Source organism: Eptesicus fuscus, chromosome 22 (genome assembly GCF_027574615.1).
Source record: "Eptesicus fuscus isolate TK198812 chromosome 22, DD_ASM_mEF_20220401, whole genome shotgun sequence".
Taxonomy (NCBI): Eukaryota; Metazoa; Chordata; class Mammalia; order Chiroptera; family Vespertilionidae; genus Eptesicus; species Eptesicus fuscus.
Genome location: NC_072494.1, coordinates 30,283,120 through 30,300,879, shown reverse-complemented (window position 1 = coordinate 30,300,879; position 17,760 = coordinate 30,283,120). Strand labels below are relative to the sequence as shown.

At 37.3% G+C, this 17,760-nt stretch overlaps 1 protein-coding gene across 1 annotated transcript in view; it reads right to left on the bottom strand.

Annotated features, from left to right (window-relative positions):
* Positions 1–17,760, bottom strand: part of INTS7 (integrator complex subunit 7) — a 48,620-nt gene that overhangs the window by 11,438 nt on the left and 19,422 nt on the right. The window contains exons 9-17 of the mRNA XM_008145989.3: positions 15,925–16,059; positions 13,965–14,062; positions 11,067–11,306; positions 8,940–9,077; positions 7,575–7,781; positions 4,492–4,686; positions 3,845–3,948; positions 3,278–3,346; positions 325–457 (exon numbers count right to left, since the gene is read on the bottom strand). Of these exons, the coding sequence (XP_008144211.1) occupies positions 325–457; positions 3,278–3,346; positions 3,845–3,948; positions 4,492–4,686; positions 7,575–7,781; positions 8,940–9,077; positions 11,067–11,306; positions 13,965–14,062; positions 15,925–16,059 (1,319 nt within the window). The remainder of the gene's footprint in view (positions 1–324; positions 458–3,277; positions 3,347–3,844; positions 3,949–4,491; positions 4,687–7,574; positions 7,782–8,939; positions 9,078–11,066; positions 11,307–13,964; positions 14,063–15,924; positions 16,060–17,760) is intronic.

The following is a 17,760-nucleotide window of genomic DNA, read 5'->3' as shown; positions in this document are numbered from 1 at the left end:
CCAAAGTGATTCTAATGTAATAGCCAGGGTTGAAAACAACTGCAACTTTTTTTTGTTAAAAAAAGAAGCTTTATCTGCATTCTGGTAGAGCAGATTTGACATGTTAATGTGACTATGTAGCAGCTACAGAAGTGCCACATGCTTTCATGAATCATCTCATTTCATCCTCATAACAATGCTGTGAGGCGTGTGCTGTATTAACCCGGCTACAAAACAGGCACAAAGGAAACAGGCACAGAGCGGTTGAAGTCACACAGTAAGTGCCAGGGATGAAAAAAAACCACTTGCACACAATAAAAACTCAATAAAACAAATGCCACTTGCCATATAAGAAACAGGGGTATATTTCCGATTGAGTGACTCCACCTCCTCCAAGACATGATTATATACAGACATCATTCTTCTCTCATATTCACTATCAGCATGGGCTGCTCCTACAGATCCATATTCCTGGGAACTGAAGTTAAAATCAATATCGATTAATGAACCACAACAGTAACAATTTTAATGTCTCAATGCATCAGGCACTTTCCACACATTCTCATTTAATCTTTAAAAAAATGAAGTACCCACTGTTATTTCCATTTTATAGATGAGGAAACTGAGGCTTGGAGAAGTTAAGTAATTTGCCTTCAGTCTCATATAACCAGTAAGTGGCAAGCTAGCATTCAAACCTAGATCTGACTTCACTCAGTCACTTTGGTTGTTAGGTAGTATAAAACCTTGTCCCTGTAGTCATTCCCTTATTTTCTAGGCAGCAGAAATAAAGGTTTAAGTGTAAAGGAATCATGACAGGCTGAATAAGAAGCTAGAATAGAAAAATGTAATGCACAAGCATTTCAAAATATTTTTTCCTGGTAATCCTGAAAAGCAGGTATGAGGTAGATAATAACAGTCATGATTATAAACATCTCCCCATCCTATCCCACATTTACTGATACACTGGCATAGGTATTATGTTAGCTACTAGAGATACAAAGTTGAATGAAACAAGATCGCCCCTCATCTCCCCAACCTTTCCAGGCTGTGAAAGAAATACACAGATTTCTGTAAAAAATTCAGTGAAATATCAATGTCATGCCTCCCTCTCTTGAGGTTCTTTCAGCAATAGGTCCCTCTTTACTTGGAAGGCACAAAATGTATACTATCAAGAAGAGAAGTTTTAGAAGGAATCTACTTGCAATTGCACACTATTGCAAATAAAACCCAAAGAGCTCTCCCTCAAGGTACACACTTTCTTTTCCAATTTTTCATTATTATGAAGGCCAAAGATTAGGGGAATGGGTTTGAGGGATGAAAGGTGATGGAGAAGAGTGAAGAAAAGTGATAGGAAGGGGAGAGGGTTAGAGAGCAGCATTTGCGAGCTGGCTAGATAACTCCCTTCACCCCACCGCTGCTGACAATGTGCCTATCTCTCTGTTAAAAGTTAAGCAAGAAAAACACTAATTTCTATTATGTCAACCAACAGTACAATGACATGTGTTGTAAGCAGTTAAATGAGTACTGCACAATGAGAAATGGTGTGAGCATGAAGTATCAATTTTCAGGCAAAACCTGAAAATTATGGAAGTTTAAGAACATCTTCAAATTTTAAAGGGAGAAGCTTGTTTTAAAAATAAATATATAAATAAATAAAATTTTTTAAAAAAGCATGTCAAACATTGCAAACTAGGAAAAATAAACATAGATAAGGTAAGGAAAAGTAGAAAAATAAGTAAAAGTTAGCATGTCACCAAAATATTAAAATGGATCAGATGAGTGGGGAAAACTCTGCCAAGTAGAGTAGTCTGAGAGTAGGTAGTACTTTAAAAGAGAAGACAAGGAACTTGGTATTGCCCTGTAAAGAAATGTGAGTCAACACTTTAGGGCAGTGGTTGCCAACCTTTTGGACCTCACGGACCACCAGTGGTCTGCAGACCACCCACTGGTGACTACTGCTTTAGGGAACAGAAATTTAAAATGCGTTATTAAGCCCTGAAGCGGTGTACTAAGTGGTTAGAGCGTCAGCCCTTACGTTGAAGAGTTACAGGTTTGATTCCCTGTGAGAGGCAACCAATCGATGTCTCTCTCTCTCTCTCTCTCTCTCCCCGTTCCCCTCCTTCCTTCCCTTCCACTTTCTCTAGAAATCAATGGGAAAAATGTCCTTGGGTGAAGATTAAAAAAATGCATTGTCGATTATATTCTCTTTGTGGAGGAAGTTGATCTTGGAATCATAGGCCTTACTAGGTTGAAAATTATAGATAGTTAAGAAATTCATATTCCAAAATAGAATACTATCATAGGAAAAACCAATGCTCATTCTTTTATAAAAATACTAGAGGCCGGCGGAGTCCCCCGGCCTGGCCTGCGGGGGTCAGGCCAAAATTGCCCAGTGCACGGATTCATCCAGGGAGTGTCTGGGATGATCGGGCTGGCTGGCCAGGGAGATTACATCAGAGGGCTACAGGGCGTGTCCGGCCCGTCTTGCCCAGTCCCGATCAGCCGGACCCCAGCAGCAAGCTAACCTACTGGAGCATCTGCCCCCTGGTGCTCAGTGCGCGTCATAGCGACTGGTCAAATGGTTGAACGAACGGTCGGACACTTAGCATATTAGGCTTTTTATTATACAGGATTTTGAAAAATTAATTAGTTAATGGGGGAGGGAAGAAGAATTCCTAACAAAGCAAAAACAGGAATACTTTTTGTTTAGGAAACACAAAGAAAAAAAATTTCAAGTAAAAGTTTAATTATATTATTAACTTAATTTAAAAACAATATATATATATATTTTTATTGATTTCAGAGAGAAAGGAAAAGGGAGAGATAGAAACATCAATGATGAGAGCAAATCATTGATCGGTTGCCTCCTGCATGCCCCACACTGGAGATCAAGCCCACAACCTGAGCATGTGCCCTTGAGCAGAATCAAACCTGGGACCCTTCAGTCCGTAGGCTGACGCTTTATCCACTGAGCCAAACCAGCTAGGGTTAACTTAATGTTTCATACCAAAATTCAGTTACAATATGTAAGAAGAAAATGTTCAAATTCAATGAATTTCTTCCCAGTTAATTTTCCAAGTCAATGTTGAGAAAACAGGAGGCCGGAGGTAAGTAAACAATAGTCAGAAAATTCAGGTTTCATCACTAGCAATGTGACCTTAGACAAATGCTGGAGAAATTCTTCCTCTATTTTGTTTTGTGTGTTTTTTTTCTACAATTCCTCTTCTAAAACACTGTTGTGATAATTAGGTTAGATAACATATTTGAATTATTTAATGTAAACTATTATTAGAAATACCTTGCAGATTCTGGATCTAAAATCAGAGCTTCTATTGCGTGAGACATCAGCAAACAGCTCTGCTGCTGTCTGGATTAATGTTAAGGTTATACCTAAAAAGAAAGAAATCTACTACAGACTTTATATTATTTGAATATTAACTAAGTCAAGGTGAGCATCGTATTTTTAGTGAAGGTAACCATATGTTATCGACTCAAATAGTCTGGGGCTCTATTTTTTTCTTTTAAGGGATATATGGTGTCTGAAATAGTGATTCTCAAATTCTGCATCAGGAAGGATACTTCAAAGTGGGGCACCAAGCAACAGGCTCTGTGATTGGATCTGTGTTAGGCTTGCAACCTGTTTTTCTAGAGGTGGAGAAAAACCACCATTGAGTCACCACTTATTTAAAAAGCCTGGTTTAAGTCAAAAAGTAAAATGATATTGCCTATACCAGATTTCAAAGTAGAAATTATTAGTTGTAATAAATTTATAGGCTTATCTAATGTTAGTCAAGCATATCTGAAGTATTTATGTTTAAAAGAAAACTTCAAAAGAAGAAGATATATTGGGGCAAGTTTAGGATACAGCTCTACATTCCTCAAAGTTGCCGAATCAGCATCAAAAGATGCCTGATAAAGATCCCCATATCGGGAAGCAAGGCTTCGGAATTCTTCCATAGATTGTTTCATCTACAAAGAAGGAAAAATATTAATTATAATATACGTCCTATCATTATTGTATAAACACAAAAATCAAAACGGTCAAACAAAAATATGTAAAAAATACTTCAACTTCTTTTCATTTTCATTTCATTCATTTTTATAAACCTTGTTAAATAAAATTAACAGAAGGCAAATAAAAATACAAATGTGCACAAGATTATGGTAATTTATATCTGATGTATGGAAACAAAAAAATTTGCATTTTAGCTTCTTTTAAGTTCCACTAAAATAATTAATATAGTTATTAACACCCCAAAGTTTCTTTAAAATGTATGTCCTTTTTCTTTATATAAATATGTAGCATTAAGTGAGACGTCATTAATCACTCTGTCATTTTAATAAGACATCAGCCTATTTTTGGCAAGACAGATGAGTTAATAAGCATTTGATGTTGAATGTCCATGAGTCAGACCATTGATTTGTAAATTTCAGGATTTTTCATCTCACAACTAATCTCAAAAACTTTTAAAGTGTAAACAAAAACTACACTGAAAATAGGTTGACACCTGCCTGATTAGAGATGCGACCACACCTCTGAAGTTCATTTCCTAACGTCATGGCGATTGTTGTGGCGATTGCAGGAGGGGGGCTTGTCTTTAGACTATTACAAGTACAGATAAGTTGAGAGAAGGCTTGCAGAAGGTCAATCCGGAGTTTTACAAATTCACACTGAAAACTTAAAGGATTCAGTGGTGTACTAGCAGCCTGGGGAAAACAAAAAGATATATTTACAACAAAATAAATATGGCAGCAAAATGGTGCAGTACACAAACAAATTTTAAAGGCAATGATAATGCCCTATTTCCTAAACTGGGATATCTGTTATATTTTTTTCTATATACCCTACATAAAAATATGTAGATGTTATACCTATTCAATTCTTAATAAAGAGAAAAATCAAAATAAATTAAAATTCCACCATTGCAGGCAGAATACTAAAATGGTTCTTGAGTCACACCCCCTGGTACCCTGATATCTACACCATGTGTAATCTCCCCTCTCTGAGTGTGGGTGGAACCTATAACTTGCTTCTTACTAATGAAATATGGCAAAGGTAATGAATGAATTTTGAGGATGTAATTTAGGTTCCTAATGAAGTAAGTTCATATCACTGAAAAGGGAGATCATTCTGGATGGATTTCTCCTAATCTGAGGAGCCCATGAAAAGGGCCTTGGAGGTGAGCAATTGAATGACTATGTTTGGCCTCAAAGCTTCCACAAGTTCTAGAGCTGTGAGGAAATAAACTCTACCAACAACTACATGAGTTTAGGAGAGGACCCTAAGCCTCCGTGAGCCTCATTAAGCCTGGCCCTGGCTGACACCTTGGTTGGAACTTTGTGACATGAGTTAAGCCATACCTAGACTTCTGACTCATGGAAACTGAAACACTAAACAGGTGCTGCTTTAAGCCACTAAATTTGTGGTAACTTATTACATACCACAGAAAATAAATACAAACACTTTTTACAATTTTTATTCCTAAGAAGCAAGGTAAGTCTCTCATTAATCACTGTGTTGGGAAATTAGACACCCAACATTGCTATCAGATCCCCGTAAGCAGAGAATTCTGAACTTCTCCTGTTTAGTTTGGTTGAAGCAGGTAAAAAGCATAATCCTCATAGCTGTACTATCTCAAGTTAGACCACTCATGTGTCAGGGAGTATAAAGGGCAGCCCACGTTCATGTCCTCTCAGTTACAAAGACAGACAGCTAGTGTCAGATCCATACTTGCCAAGTGAATAGATCTAAATAAAGCTTTTTAAAACAGAGCAAGTGCTTATAGTCTGTTGAATAAAAGAACTCCAGTTCACCCTAACCAGTTTGGCTCAATGGATAGAGCATCAGCATGCAGAATGAAGGGTCCTGGGTTCGATTCTGGTTAAGGGCACATGCCTGGGTTGCAGGCTCAATCCCCCATAGGGGGTGTGCAGAAAGCAGATGATCAATGATTTTCTCTAAAAATCATTGGTGTTTCTATCTCTCTCCCTCTCCCTTCCTCTCTAAAATCAATAAAAATATATTTAAAAATGTTTTAAATAGTAATAATAAAAGAAAAGAACTCCATTTCCAAAGGAAATGATCTGAGGTTCAAAAACCTGCTTAGGTCACAATTTGTTAATGGCAGAGTAAAGACTAAGAAAAGGGCCTTCTGTCTGTCAACTGAGTACTTTCTTAATTACTGACAAGCCTCATTAAATACACATACCACACAAATCATTAAAAGATTATTAAAAATTCAATAGAGGTTTTCATAATATTAAGTCTATCAACCTTTGTGAGCCTGTTTCACAGTTCTTAGCATTTACTGTACTGAATGATTAACTATTTTCTGCTCCACATAAACTAGAAAATGAAATAATTCTATTGATCAGAACCAATAATTGTAACTTTTGATTTTTTGAGGCATTTATTAGCCTGATATAGGCAACAACAATCTTTTCCTAGAATAATCAAGAGGAGAAAAATCATAGCATTCAATGCTACTTTTTAACATGGAGAGGAGCTTCTGTTTTAAAATAGAAATCAATCCTAAGCAGAAAAATTGTACTTCAAAAGATATGCTCCCACAGTAGTCTAAATATTCTGTCTCTTTTGTGCCATCTGTTTATTCTATGTTCTACTTTAAAGCACTTCTTTTAGGATGTGCCACCATTACAAATACTTTAGATTATGTAATAAATGTATATAAACTGTTACCAAAAGTTTTATGGCCCCATCGAAATATATACAATTTTAAAAATTGAATGACTATGTTTTTAAAATGTTTAATGTTGATTATATAAACTCTTTACTCTTAAAGGGGAAAAGTTCTTGCATTAACACAGAAAATGCTCAGTTAGGAAAACAGGTTCTTACTTAAGAATATAACTGATTTAAAGGAAACATAAGATATGTTAAATGTGCTTTCTCTGTACCCCCTTCACTTTCTTAGCTGAACAATGAAAAAATTTAGCTGGCTAACTTAATTTGTAATGGGAGGGAATCATAGGTGGGGCGGGGACACTCGCCAGCATCCTTAATAATTTCTTCTTTATCCACAAAGCCAGAAACTCTAGTTTCTTAGTGAGTAGCTTTGAGGTCTGAGATGGGAGGGGGATTTACATTGATAGATGTAGTGACTCAGGCTGGGGTGTTATTAATAGGATTCTGGAAAAGAAGGATCATATCTCCACTTATCCCTTCTGTATGGATTCAGCAATCCTCTTCATATATGGTTCCTGGTACTTGATAAAAACAAAATGAGAAACCCATCAATCTATGAATATTAAAAAGTAGATGAAGGGTTAAGGATTTACTTCCATGTCCTATTTATTACTTTAATCCTGCCATATAATGAGACTTGGCAGTAATTAAGGACTGAATATATATATATATATATATATATATATATATATATATATATATTCAGTCCTTAATTACTGCCAAGTCTCATTAAATACACATACCACAAAAGTCATTAAAAGACTATTAAATACATATATACATGTATAATGTCAGATGTTTCAGGGTAGTTAAAACAGGATAATAAAAAGAAAAGGGAGGCCATTCTTACACACGTCATCATCACCAAAGGAGAATTAAGAGGACTTACTGTTAAGGATGCAATCCCTTTGTGGTAGAATTTTAAAGACTCAGCAATGCAAGAAAGTGCTGAACTATAATTCTCCTCTTGCAACCCAGTGAGACACTGTTCTGCATGTGAGAACTCCTTCAAACTGTTCAGCCAGAAGTAGAAGTGTTCTGAAGCAACCTGAGTCAGCAAACTCTGATAGAGCTCTCTGGCCATGTCATGGTTACCCTAAAAAAAAAAAAAAATAAAAAAAAAATCATGGTACATAATGAAGTTCTTACAATTGAATTAGCAGCTAAAAGACAAACCGAAATCTTGGATAAGCTATAACAATCATTCCTTATAATTCTTTGAGATTCAGTATTTTCTCAGACAACATATGATGAGTTGCTTTTATGTAACCTAATGCCCACAGTTCTTTACTAAGACAGTTGCAAAGAGAAAATAAAGGAATTAACTACAACCTGAGTCTAGAATTTTAGTTCAAAATATGGAAAGTATAAATACTCATCGTATGTCATTTGGTATGAGCTACTCAGTGGGTGTGGGAGGAAACTCCAGTAAGCTCTATTACGTGACTATCAAGAAGATTACTGCGCTTGCCTCTGGAAATGACTGGGGGGAAGGGTGGTTGTTGGGGGGGATGTGAATGTCATTTAACTGCTGGGGCCCAGGGATGCTCAGAGCCCTGCAGTGCTTGGATGCTTGGGACAGCTGGGCATAATAAAGAATCCCATCCTGTCAGTAGTGGTCCTCCTCCCATTTGAGAAACAATGATAACGTGTGCTTCAATCACCTAGAACAGTGGTCGGCAAACTCATTAGTCAACAGAGCCAAATATCAACAGTACAATGATTGAAATTTCTTTTGAGAGCCAAATTTTTTTAACTTAAACTTCTTCTAATGCCACTTCTTCAAAATAGACTCACTCAGGCCGTGGTATTTTGTGGAAGAGCCACACTCAAGGGGCCAAAGAGCCGCATGTGGCTCGCGAGCCGCAGTTTGCCGACCACTGACCTAGAATAATGCTTTTCCAATTTTGCTTTCTGGACTTAACCCCAACGGGTTTCTTTCTATAGTATTCAAAGCTCTGTATTTCTTTCCTCTCAAACAAAATTAATGAAAATTGTTGGGCTTTGCATATGGCTGAGAAGAGAACAGCATACAAAAACTTTCCTGTTTCTACACAAGAATGATAAGTTTGGAGAGAGAAAGGGAATAAACGGTGTATTAACAAAGGAGGACAGAAATGGTGGGTGGGAGGCGACTGTGGTTATGAAAGTATCAGGCGAAATGAAAGTGGTACTAACAACCTGAAGCCAGAAAGAGCTCAGATTTTTGGAATTCACGTGGGACTTTCCCATAACAGATATGGATCACACATACCATTCTGGATGCCTGTCTGGCAATTCGGTACACAGTCCATCCATTGGAGACGCTTTCAAGCTGCTGCTTAATGACTGCCTTTATCTCAGCAGATAGTGCTTTCTGACTGGCAACAAAAATCACAGTGGCCAAACTCACCTAACATTGGGCAAGAAGATAGACAATTAAAAAAATCATGTAATTCTACTCAATGTCACAGATAGCTTTACCCAAAAGGGAGGAAAACTAATGACAGTCTATCAAATAAGAAAAAACTTGTTCTCCTTTGACATTTACTAATTTTTCACTTTGAAGTTATAGAGCAATTTATTCCATTGTTCAGACAATTGTTTATAATTCCCATAAATATGGATAAATTATAAAATCACAATGAAATGCTATGCAGCAGTGAAATGAGTAAACTAGAGATACACTTTTCAATATAGAGGATTTAAACAAAATAGGAAAAATATAAAAGATTACATGCAGTATGGTAGCATTTATACAAAGTTAAAAATATGGAAAATAATAGTGCATGCTACTTTGTATATATACTAAGATAGTGAATATATAACAAATACATGGGAATGATAAACACCAAATTCAGGATAGTGGTTACCTCTAGAAGGGAGATGTAAAGGGAAGTACAAATCTGGTAATATTTTTTTCTTAAGCCAGGGATGGATGCAAGGGTTTTCAACATATAATTCTTTACATTTTTGGAATATTATGTTTCATAATTTAAAATGGCTTTAAAGTAATACTAACAAAAAAGGGATAAAGAACATTGGTTGAAAATGCTGCTTCAATAAAAAATAAACTTGGCCAACTGCTTCTTAGTATTCCAAAGCTGATATAAACAAAGGACCATATACCGTATTTTCCGGCGTATAGAAGATTTTCCTGGGTTAAAAAGTCATCTGATACGCCGGGAAATACGGTATATATCATGGTGACTGAATGATGTCATTCCCAAGACCACTGCCACTTGGACCTCAGGGTAACCCTTTCCTGATAGCAAATAATGAAAGGGGTAATCTTTTACAGAATATGCCCTGAAGCAGCAGTCGCCAACCAGTGGTCTGTTGGTTCTGAGGTCTGAAAGGTTGGCGACTGTTGGTTTAAGGCAGTGGTCGGCAAACTGCGGCTCGCGAGCCACATGCGGCTCTTTGGCCCCTTGAGTGTGGCTCTTCCACAAAATGCCACGTGTGGGCGCACAAGTACAGTGCGATTGAAACTTCGTGGCCCATGTGCAGAAGTCGGCCTGGGCGAGTCTATTTTGAAGAAGTGGCGTTAGAACACTCAAGAGGCCAAAGAGCTGCATGTGGCTCGCGAGCAGCGGTTTGCCGACCACTGGTTTAAGGAAACCTTTGGAGCAGCAGTCGCCAACTGGTGGTCCGTGAGGTCCGAAAGGTTGGTGACCGCTGACCTGGAGGATTAAATATAAATGAGGCTTGAGTAAGCAATTTCATTAAGCTTTTCCCAATCCCTAAATTCAGATGACCAGAAACAATATGGAGCGGCCAACTTAAGGCTTACATCTAATTTATGCCTATTTAGCATGTAGCCTACGCTCAGTCTGGTAGAACTTTCAGCTAAACAATATGATCACTTCCATGGCTTCTGTTTTTTAACAAGCACACACCTTCCCCAACCCCAGGATTATACTGAAACCTAAATTGGATCCTAAACAGCTACAGAAATCCTGGGTTGGAAAAGAGGAATCTGTGCTAATCTCTGGTTGCTGTTATCATCAGGTCTTTAACTTACATTTTTGGAAGTACAAAACAGGGTTTAGTTCATTATTTGCTTTGTATAAAAAAGAAAAATCCAATTATCATTTTGTCCTTTGTAATAGAACAAATACATCAAATTGAAGGCTTTGGCTACACTAAGCTGACTTGACAGGGCGTAGGAAGAAAGAAGTTTTAGATCTGAACTAAATAGGACTTTCTAAATCAAAAGTAGAAATAGTAAAAAGCTCATGGTTCCAATTCTATTTTGACTTCAGCATTCCCTCAGTCTTAGATAATTACTTTAACCTGTTGTTTATTTTGCTTTGTAAGTAAAGTCCAACAGTAAAGCTAACTACTTAAAGTAATTCTCACTAGACCAGATCTTATTCACCATCAAAAAGTGACTCTTTACCAGAAGTTCCTGCTGCTTGTCTGTGGCTGATCGTCCGATAACCTTGTAGAGCTCCATGAGGTCGCCCAACATTCCATCGCCCAGCACTGGCAGCTGCATGGCAATGGCGGCCAAGCAATGGCACATCAGGATCCGGGCAGCGTCCTGAGCACTGTGCAACTGAGTCAACAGGGTCTCCACCACGGACTGGCTAAGATGGGGTCTGCCCTTGGCCAACTTCACCATACACTTCAAAGCAATCTGCACATTGAAAACAAAACAGACCACTTACACTTTGAAGGTATTAAGTAAAGCTTTAAAGAAAAGAACTTTGTATAAGTTACTGGGGAAAATCAAGGAAAAGTTGTGTTGTTTTTTTTTGTAGGCATAACATTTTTCTTCATAAGAATCACATGACATAATGGATCCCATATTGGGATATGCAAAATGCACCATGTTTAATACCAAATAACAAGTCAGGACTGCACATTAATCACTCATCGCAATCTAAGACTATTAGAAAATCATAAAAAACAACGTTGAAGAGGCAAAATATACGCCAAACTGTTTGTGCTTTCATTACTTATAATAAATGCCTCTAAAATGTGGTTTGTAAATTTATCAATGCCATCATCTTCCTATGCTGCTAAAAATACAGATTCCCAAACTTAGAGGGTTAACTGTGTGTGCACATACTCTAGGTGACTCTTATGCACACTGAAGGGAGAAGAGGCTTCTATTTTTTTTTATTTCTGAGGTGAAATAAAAACCAACTGGCTTTAGAGCTTCTATTCAGGGCAGTTAGTGGCATCACTAACATCCCAGTAATCAAAATTAGAAGCCCAGAAGTCCTCTCACTGTTATAGAGCCAACTGATCACTAAACCCAGTAATTTCCACTTTTGTCAAGTCTCTAACATCTACCTCTTTTTTTTTTTTTAAAAAGAAGTTTTTAAATGGATTTTTTAAAGAGAGAGAGAGAAAGAGAGAAACATTGATGTGAGAGCAAAACATTGATTAGCTGCCTCCTGCATGCTCCCTATTGGGGATCAAGCATGCAAGTCGGGCATGTTCCCTGACTGAGAATCTAACTGGCAACCATCTACACCAGGGGTCCTCAAACTTTTTAAACAGGGGGCCAGTTCACTGTCCCTCAGACCGTTGGAGGGCCGGACTATAGTTTAAAAAAACTATGAACAAATTCCTATGCACACTGCACATATCTTATTTTGAAGTAAAAAAACAAAATGGCAAAAACACCCGCATGTGGCCCTCGGGCCATAGTTTGAGGACGCCTGATCTACACTAATAAAAGAGAAAGATGCAAATTGACCGTACCTTCACGACACCCACCAGCCAATCAGGAGTATGCAAAGTAACCCAACAAAGATGGCGGGTTAATTTGCATACACAGGCACTGAGCAGCTGGGGGAAGGACGCAGGCATTCCACACCGCCCCAGCCGCTCCGGGCCTCTGGGCAGCGTGGGAAGGTGGAAAGGCAGCTCCGGGCCGGTGCAAAGGCGGTGCCGGCAGCCAGGGGAAGGAAGGCCCATTCTTGCACGAATCTTCGTGCATCGGGCATCTAGCATTTTCTGTATGCTCTAGATAGGACGCTCCTTTAACATGGGAACTGTTCTTGACCATCTATGAGGCTAATGTTTTACTGACATCCACACTTAGAGGAAAAATAATTTGGTTTTCTTCTTTAAAAACACACACACCAACTTTTATTGTGGTTTCAAAGGGACTTGGGATGAATCACTTGCAGAACACAGGTTGCCTACTTCCTTTACATGAACACTTCTTGATTATCAGCTTTTACTTAACAGTACTAATATCTTTATACTCTCAAACCATACCTCAGACAAGCTATAAATCTTATATTCTCCAATGTCTACTTAATAGCCTTTTACTGCTATTAACCCTGCTCTTCTTAATTATTTTGTACCATCACAAGTTATATTTCATGTTTTACTCCAAAAAGAGGAGTCTCATTTCACATTTAAAAAATCTTAAATATATTTAATATAATTTCTATAATTAAGTGAAAGTGAAAATTTTCATAGTTTCTCACTTTGCTTAAAAGCTAGGGCATCTATACTCAGGAAATTAATACAAACCTATGCATAAAGAGTTTGGCTGCAGTTATTTCATCAGGTTTTTGTGATCTTTTCAGTGTTACCTCAGATTATAAATTTCGAAGAGTGCAGGAGCTCTATTTAACTTTGCTTTACACTGTCTAGGACCATTATGTATATCTACTACAACTTAATAAATACTGTCAATGGATGGCAAACCAGGTCAAAGCTCAGGTTTTTATTTTCTCTATCTTTTGAAACACCAATGGTCAAAATGTCAATTTTGATAGTGAAGACCAAGGAAAATGTTCCTTTAAGCCAGGGGTTAATAAACTATTGCAGCGATTTTCAACCAGTATGCTGTGGAATTTTTAAAATATGCAATACCTGACTATTTAGCCAGGAACACTGACCTCTTTTCCCTTAGATTGTCAAATAAAAAAAAAATGATAACAGCCAACAGAAAAATAGCTATACAGTATGAATGAATCAATATTATACCTTTTTTGTGTCAGATTGGCAAAAAATATATTCTTTGGTATGCTGCAGAATTTTAGTAATTAGTTTGTATGTGTCATGAGATGAAAAAGGTTGAAAATTGATGAACTATTGTCCTTGGGCCAACTCCTGGTTGTTTTTTTGTAAATAACACACACCCCTTTTTTGTACATAATGTCCATGGCTCTTTGTTCTACAAAGGTAGAAATGAGTAGTTGGAACAATGAGTGTATAGTGTATAACCTGCAAAATATATTTACTATCTGACCTTTTATAGAGAGATTGTCAATTCCTAGCTTAGGCAATGAAAATAGCATTATATTAAAATAAGTGATGTTTTCACCTTTAAAGTGGCTTGAGCACCTGGACTATCATCTTGACTACAAAGTACCAGAAGGGATTCCAGGCCAAAAACAGCATCTTGCTCCAGTGCTAATAGGTCTAGAGGAAAAACACTAAGTTTTATAGTAGTCAAGTAGAAAAGATTAAATACACACACACATATACACACACACGAAAAAACATTAAGGAATGTAAGATACAGTAAATACCTCAATAAGCAAAGCTAACCTTCCTGAAAAATTTTGGCAACATTTCTGAAATGTAAAGGCTATTTTCAGACTTTCGTATTGTTACTACTTTATAGAAGATTATAAAAACATACACATTAAATTAAGAGCTAAAGCCACAAAGGTTTAAATAAAGTATAACTGAAATACTATCAACAGATTAGCTGAGGAAAATACTAGGAAAAGCAAACCATGTAGTATGTATTAATCTTTCTAATCAGATATAAATTATGCAGATACATTTTTCACCTAGAATGTTAAAACTTTCAGCTCCCAATGAAAGCTGAACCACTTACTTATTTATTATTTTTCTGCATCTGATGTACATGCCCTTGACTGGGAATCAAACCTGCAACCTGTAGGCCGGTGTTCTAACCATTGAGCACCCAGGCAGGGCACTGAGCCACTTTTAGAAAATAATGAGGACCCACATAATCATATTAATGTTTTAAGTTGGACCATAAAGAACAAATCCCTTATATGTTTAATGTAATAGCAGTTTTTCAGCAATTCTCACTACCTTAGAGCTAAAATTTCTCTGGAGGTTCTAGAAAGTTCTGAATATATTAGCTAACTATATTTAGGTTAATATATGTCAGCTTTAAGAACATATAGCAGTTTTCTATGTTACATGTTGGAAAATACTCATTACTATGCCAAAAATAAAACAGGTTTAAGTATTCAAATCAGAATCAATAAATAACTTAGAGAAATGTCTCTTGAGTTAGTGTAGGGCTTGGCAAAGAGTATAAAGGCTAGTGAAGGTTAGGGTATTATAAAAAAAATCAGTACCAGGAACAAGCAGTGAAGGTACTAAGCGTATGATCCTTACTAAAGATCAGAAACACTGAAACAGGTGGAATGTCCAAAATGCATTTCCTGTTTTTGAACACCTGCCTGAACTTCTCCAAGCCTTCTGGTCAAAAGATATTAGGAATACAATAAAATATATGCATTATTTTCTATGCATGCCTTTCTTAATTATACAAATCAGTTTAATGCTCTAGATATCTAGAAATAAAGTCCTTGAAAATTTAATTCACATTGCTCTGTTAATTCACTTGCCTCTAGATCAGTGGTTCTCAACTTTCTAATGCCATGACCCTTTAATACAGTTCCTCATGTTGTGGTGACCCCCAACCATAAAATTATTTTCGTTGCTACTTCATAACTGTAATTTTGCTACTGTTAATGAATCGTAATGTAAATATCTGTGTTTTCCGATGGTCTTAGGCGACCCTGCTAGCGGTTCTCAACCTGTGGGTCACAACATGAGGAACTGTATTAAAGGGTCATGGCATTAGAAAGGTTGAGAACCACTGCTCTAGATGAAACTATTTGTTAATTAAGCCTCTTGATAACTTATTTTTTCCTAAATTTTCCAGGCTTTTGTACAGCTGAACAAATTGCTTTATACCAAGGGTAGTCAGTCAGAAGTAGTCCCTAACCACAGCACCATTTGTGTAAAGGTAAACAGTAGAAGAAAATAGGAAACAGTCCACAAAACCTTTCAATTCCACAATCCCAATCCCAAGGTCCTCACATTTTAAAAAATATTTTGAAGGATTAAGTAGTTTTGAGAAAACTTGTTTTAAGAATCCTTCAGAAGGAGACAACTAGTAGATCTAAGCACACTGGCTAAAAATAATAAGGGATTAAAAAACCAAACACATACAGAAATCTGCCCAGGCTTCAATCCAAAAATTTGTACATACCAGTTCTGATCAAGCTTACCTTTTTCTTGACAAGAGACGGTTATATTAGTCAGGACTCTGACTCCATGAGCTGCAATGCCTCTGTTATTATGGTAACAGCACTCTTGGGCTAATTTGACTAAATCAGAGGATCTGGGGGAAGAACCCACATTTCCTAAACAAGCAGAGAAAAGTAGTACAGACTTTTATTTCATGTGAACATTACCTAGTTTAGTTATTTAAGTCTTTTGTTTAATTGCACATATAACCTTCAATTTAATAAAATTCAATAAAAAGACAAAACATCTAGCATGAAAAGTGCTTGATTATTATAACCTGACACAATGCTTACAAAATGTCTTTGGAATTAAAAAATAAAGAAAAAGGAAGTCATCTTGTATCAGATCAGTTTACTATTATAAAAAAGAATACTAAGTCAGAATTCCTAGGCTCAAGCCTAGACTTAAGACCTTTATAAGTATGTGACTTTGAACATATCAAAACATTTTAAACCCCGGTTTCAAAACATACAAACTCCCTTGCATGTGCCTCACTACAGAAGCAATGAGACCTTGTATGGAAAGGCTCTTACAAATTATAAGATGCGATTAATATTCTGTTTGCAGCTCTTTCAAAGTGTAATGTCAATCAAAAATATTAAATAACTGCAAGCTAAGAAATTGAGATTGGTTGACTTGTGCAGATTGTTGATAAAGAGACTGTGACAATCTCTCCTAGCCCATGTTGGTGTTCACCATTGCAATATAATCTTCCAATTCCTCACATCAAGAGGTGTTATTTCCCCACCTATCTGGACTTGGCCACGTGACTTGCTTTGTCCAATGAGATATTGAAAAATATGTGTAAGCAAAAATCTAAAAAGTGCTTGTGTGTTGGTGTTTTGCCTTCTTTTGGCTGCTGCTATAACCCTGAGAACATGATATAGCCCAAGCAAGCCTGCTGAGAGTCACAAGGTGCCTCAGCTAAAAGCCATTTAACCACTAGCTGGTGAATGAGGCCATTGTAGACCATCCAATGGTCTGATCAAGGCTCCAGGTGACTGCAATCATATGCGTGAGCTAAAGTGAGACCAGCCGAAACCGGTTTGGCTCAGTGGATAGAGCATCGGTCTGCGGACTGAAAGGTCCCAGGTTCGATTCTGGTCAAGGGCATGTACATTGGTTGCGGGCACATCCCTGGTGGGGGGTGTGCAGGAGGCAGCTGGTCGATGTATCTCTCTCATCGATGTTTCTAGCTCTCTATCCCTCTCCCTTTCTCTCTGTGAAAAATCAATAAAATATATTTTTTTAAAAAAATAAATAAATAAAGTGAGACCAGCAGAACTGCCCAGCTGAGACTAGTCAAAATTACTGACTTGCAGAAGCAGAGCAAATGAAATGGTCATGGCTTTAGGCCACTATGTTTTGAGGTGATCTATTCTGTAGCAACAGATAACTGATACAGAGCACCTCACAAAATTACTAGAAAGACTGGAAAAATAAGCTTGGAAAAAAGGTGAGGCGAGAGACCAACCAAGATCACAGCCCAAACTATCCATGGAATTAGTTCCAGTGAAGACATTAATGCCACTGTTACTGACATCTTGATGTCACAGCTTACACTGCTGCCTAAGGTACAAGACATAGCAAACAACCACTGCTACAGTGTACCCTGGAAACCAGATGTTGCTGTGGTCAGTGCTATAACACCAGAATGGATTCATCCACATCACTACTCCTTGGTATGCAAATGACTAGGTAAGTCCAGGGCACATGTGTGCACCCTAGTGGCAGGAAGGCTTGGCAATAGAATATCAGGTCTTTTCAGCATCCTATCAGAACATATGTGTCAGGGAATTTTCTTTACCCAGTAAGTC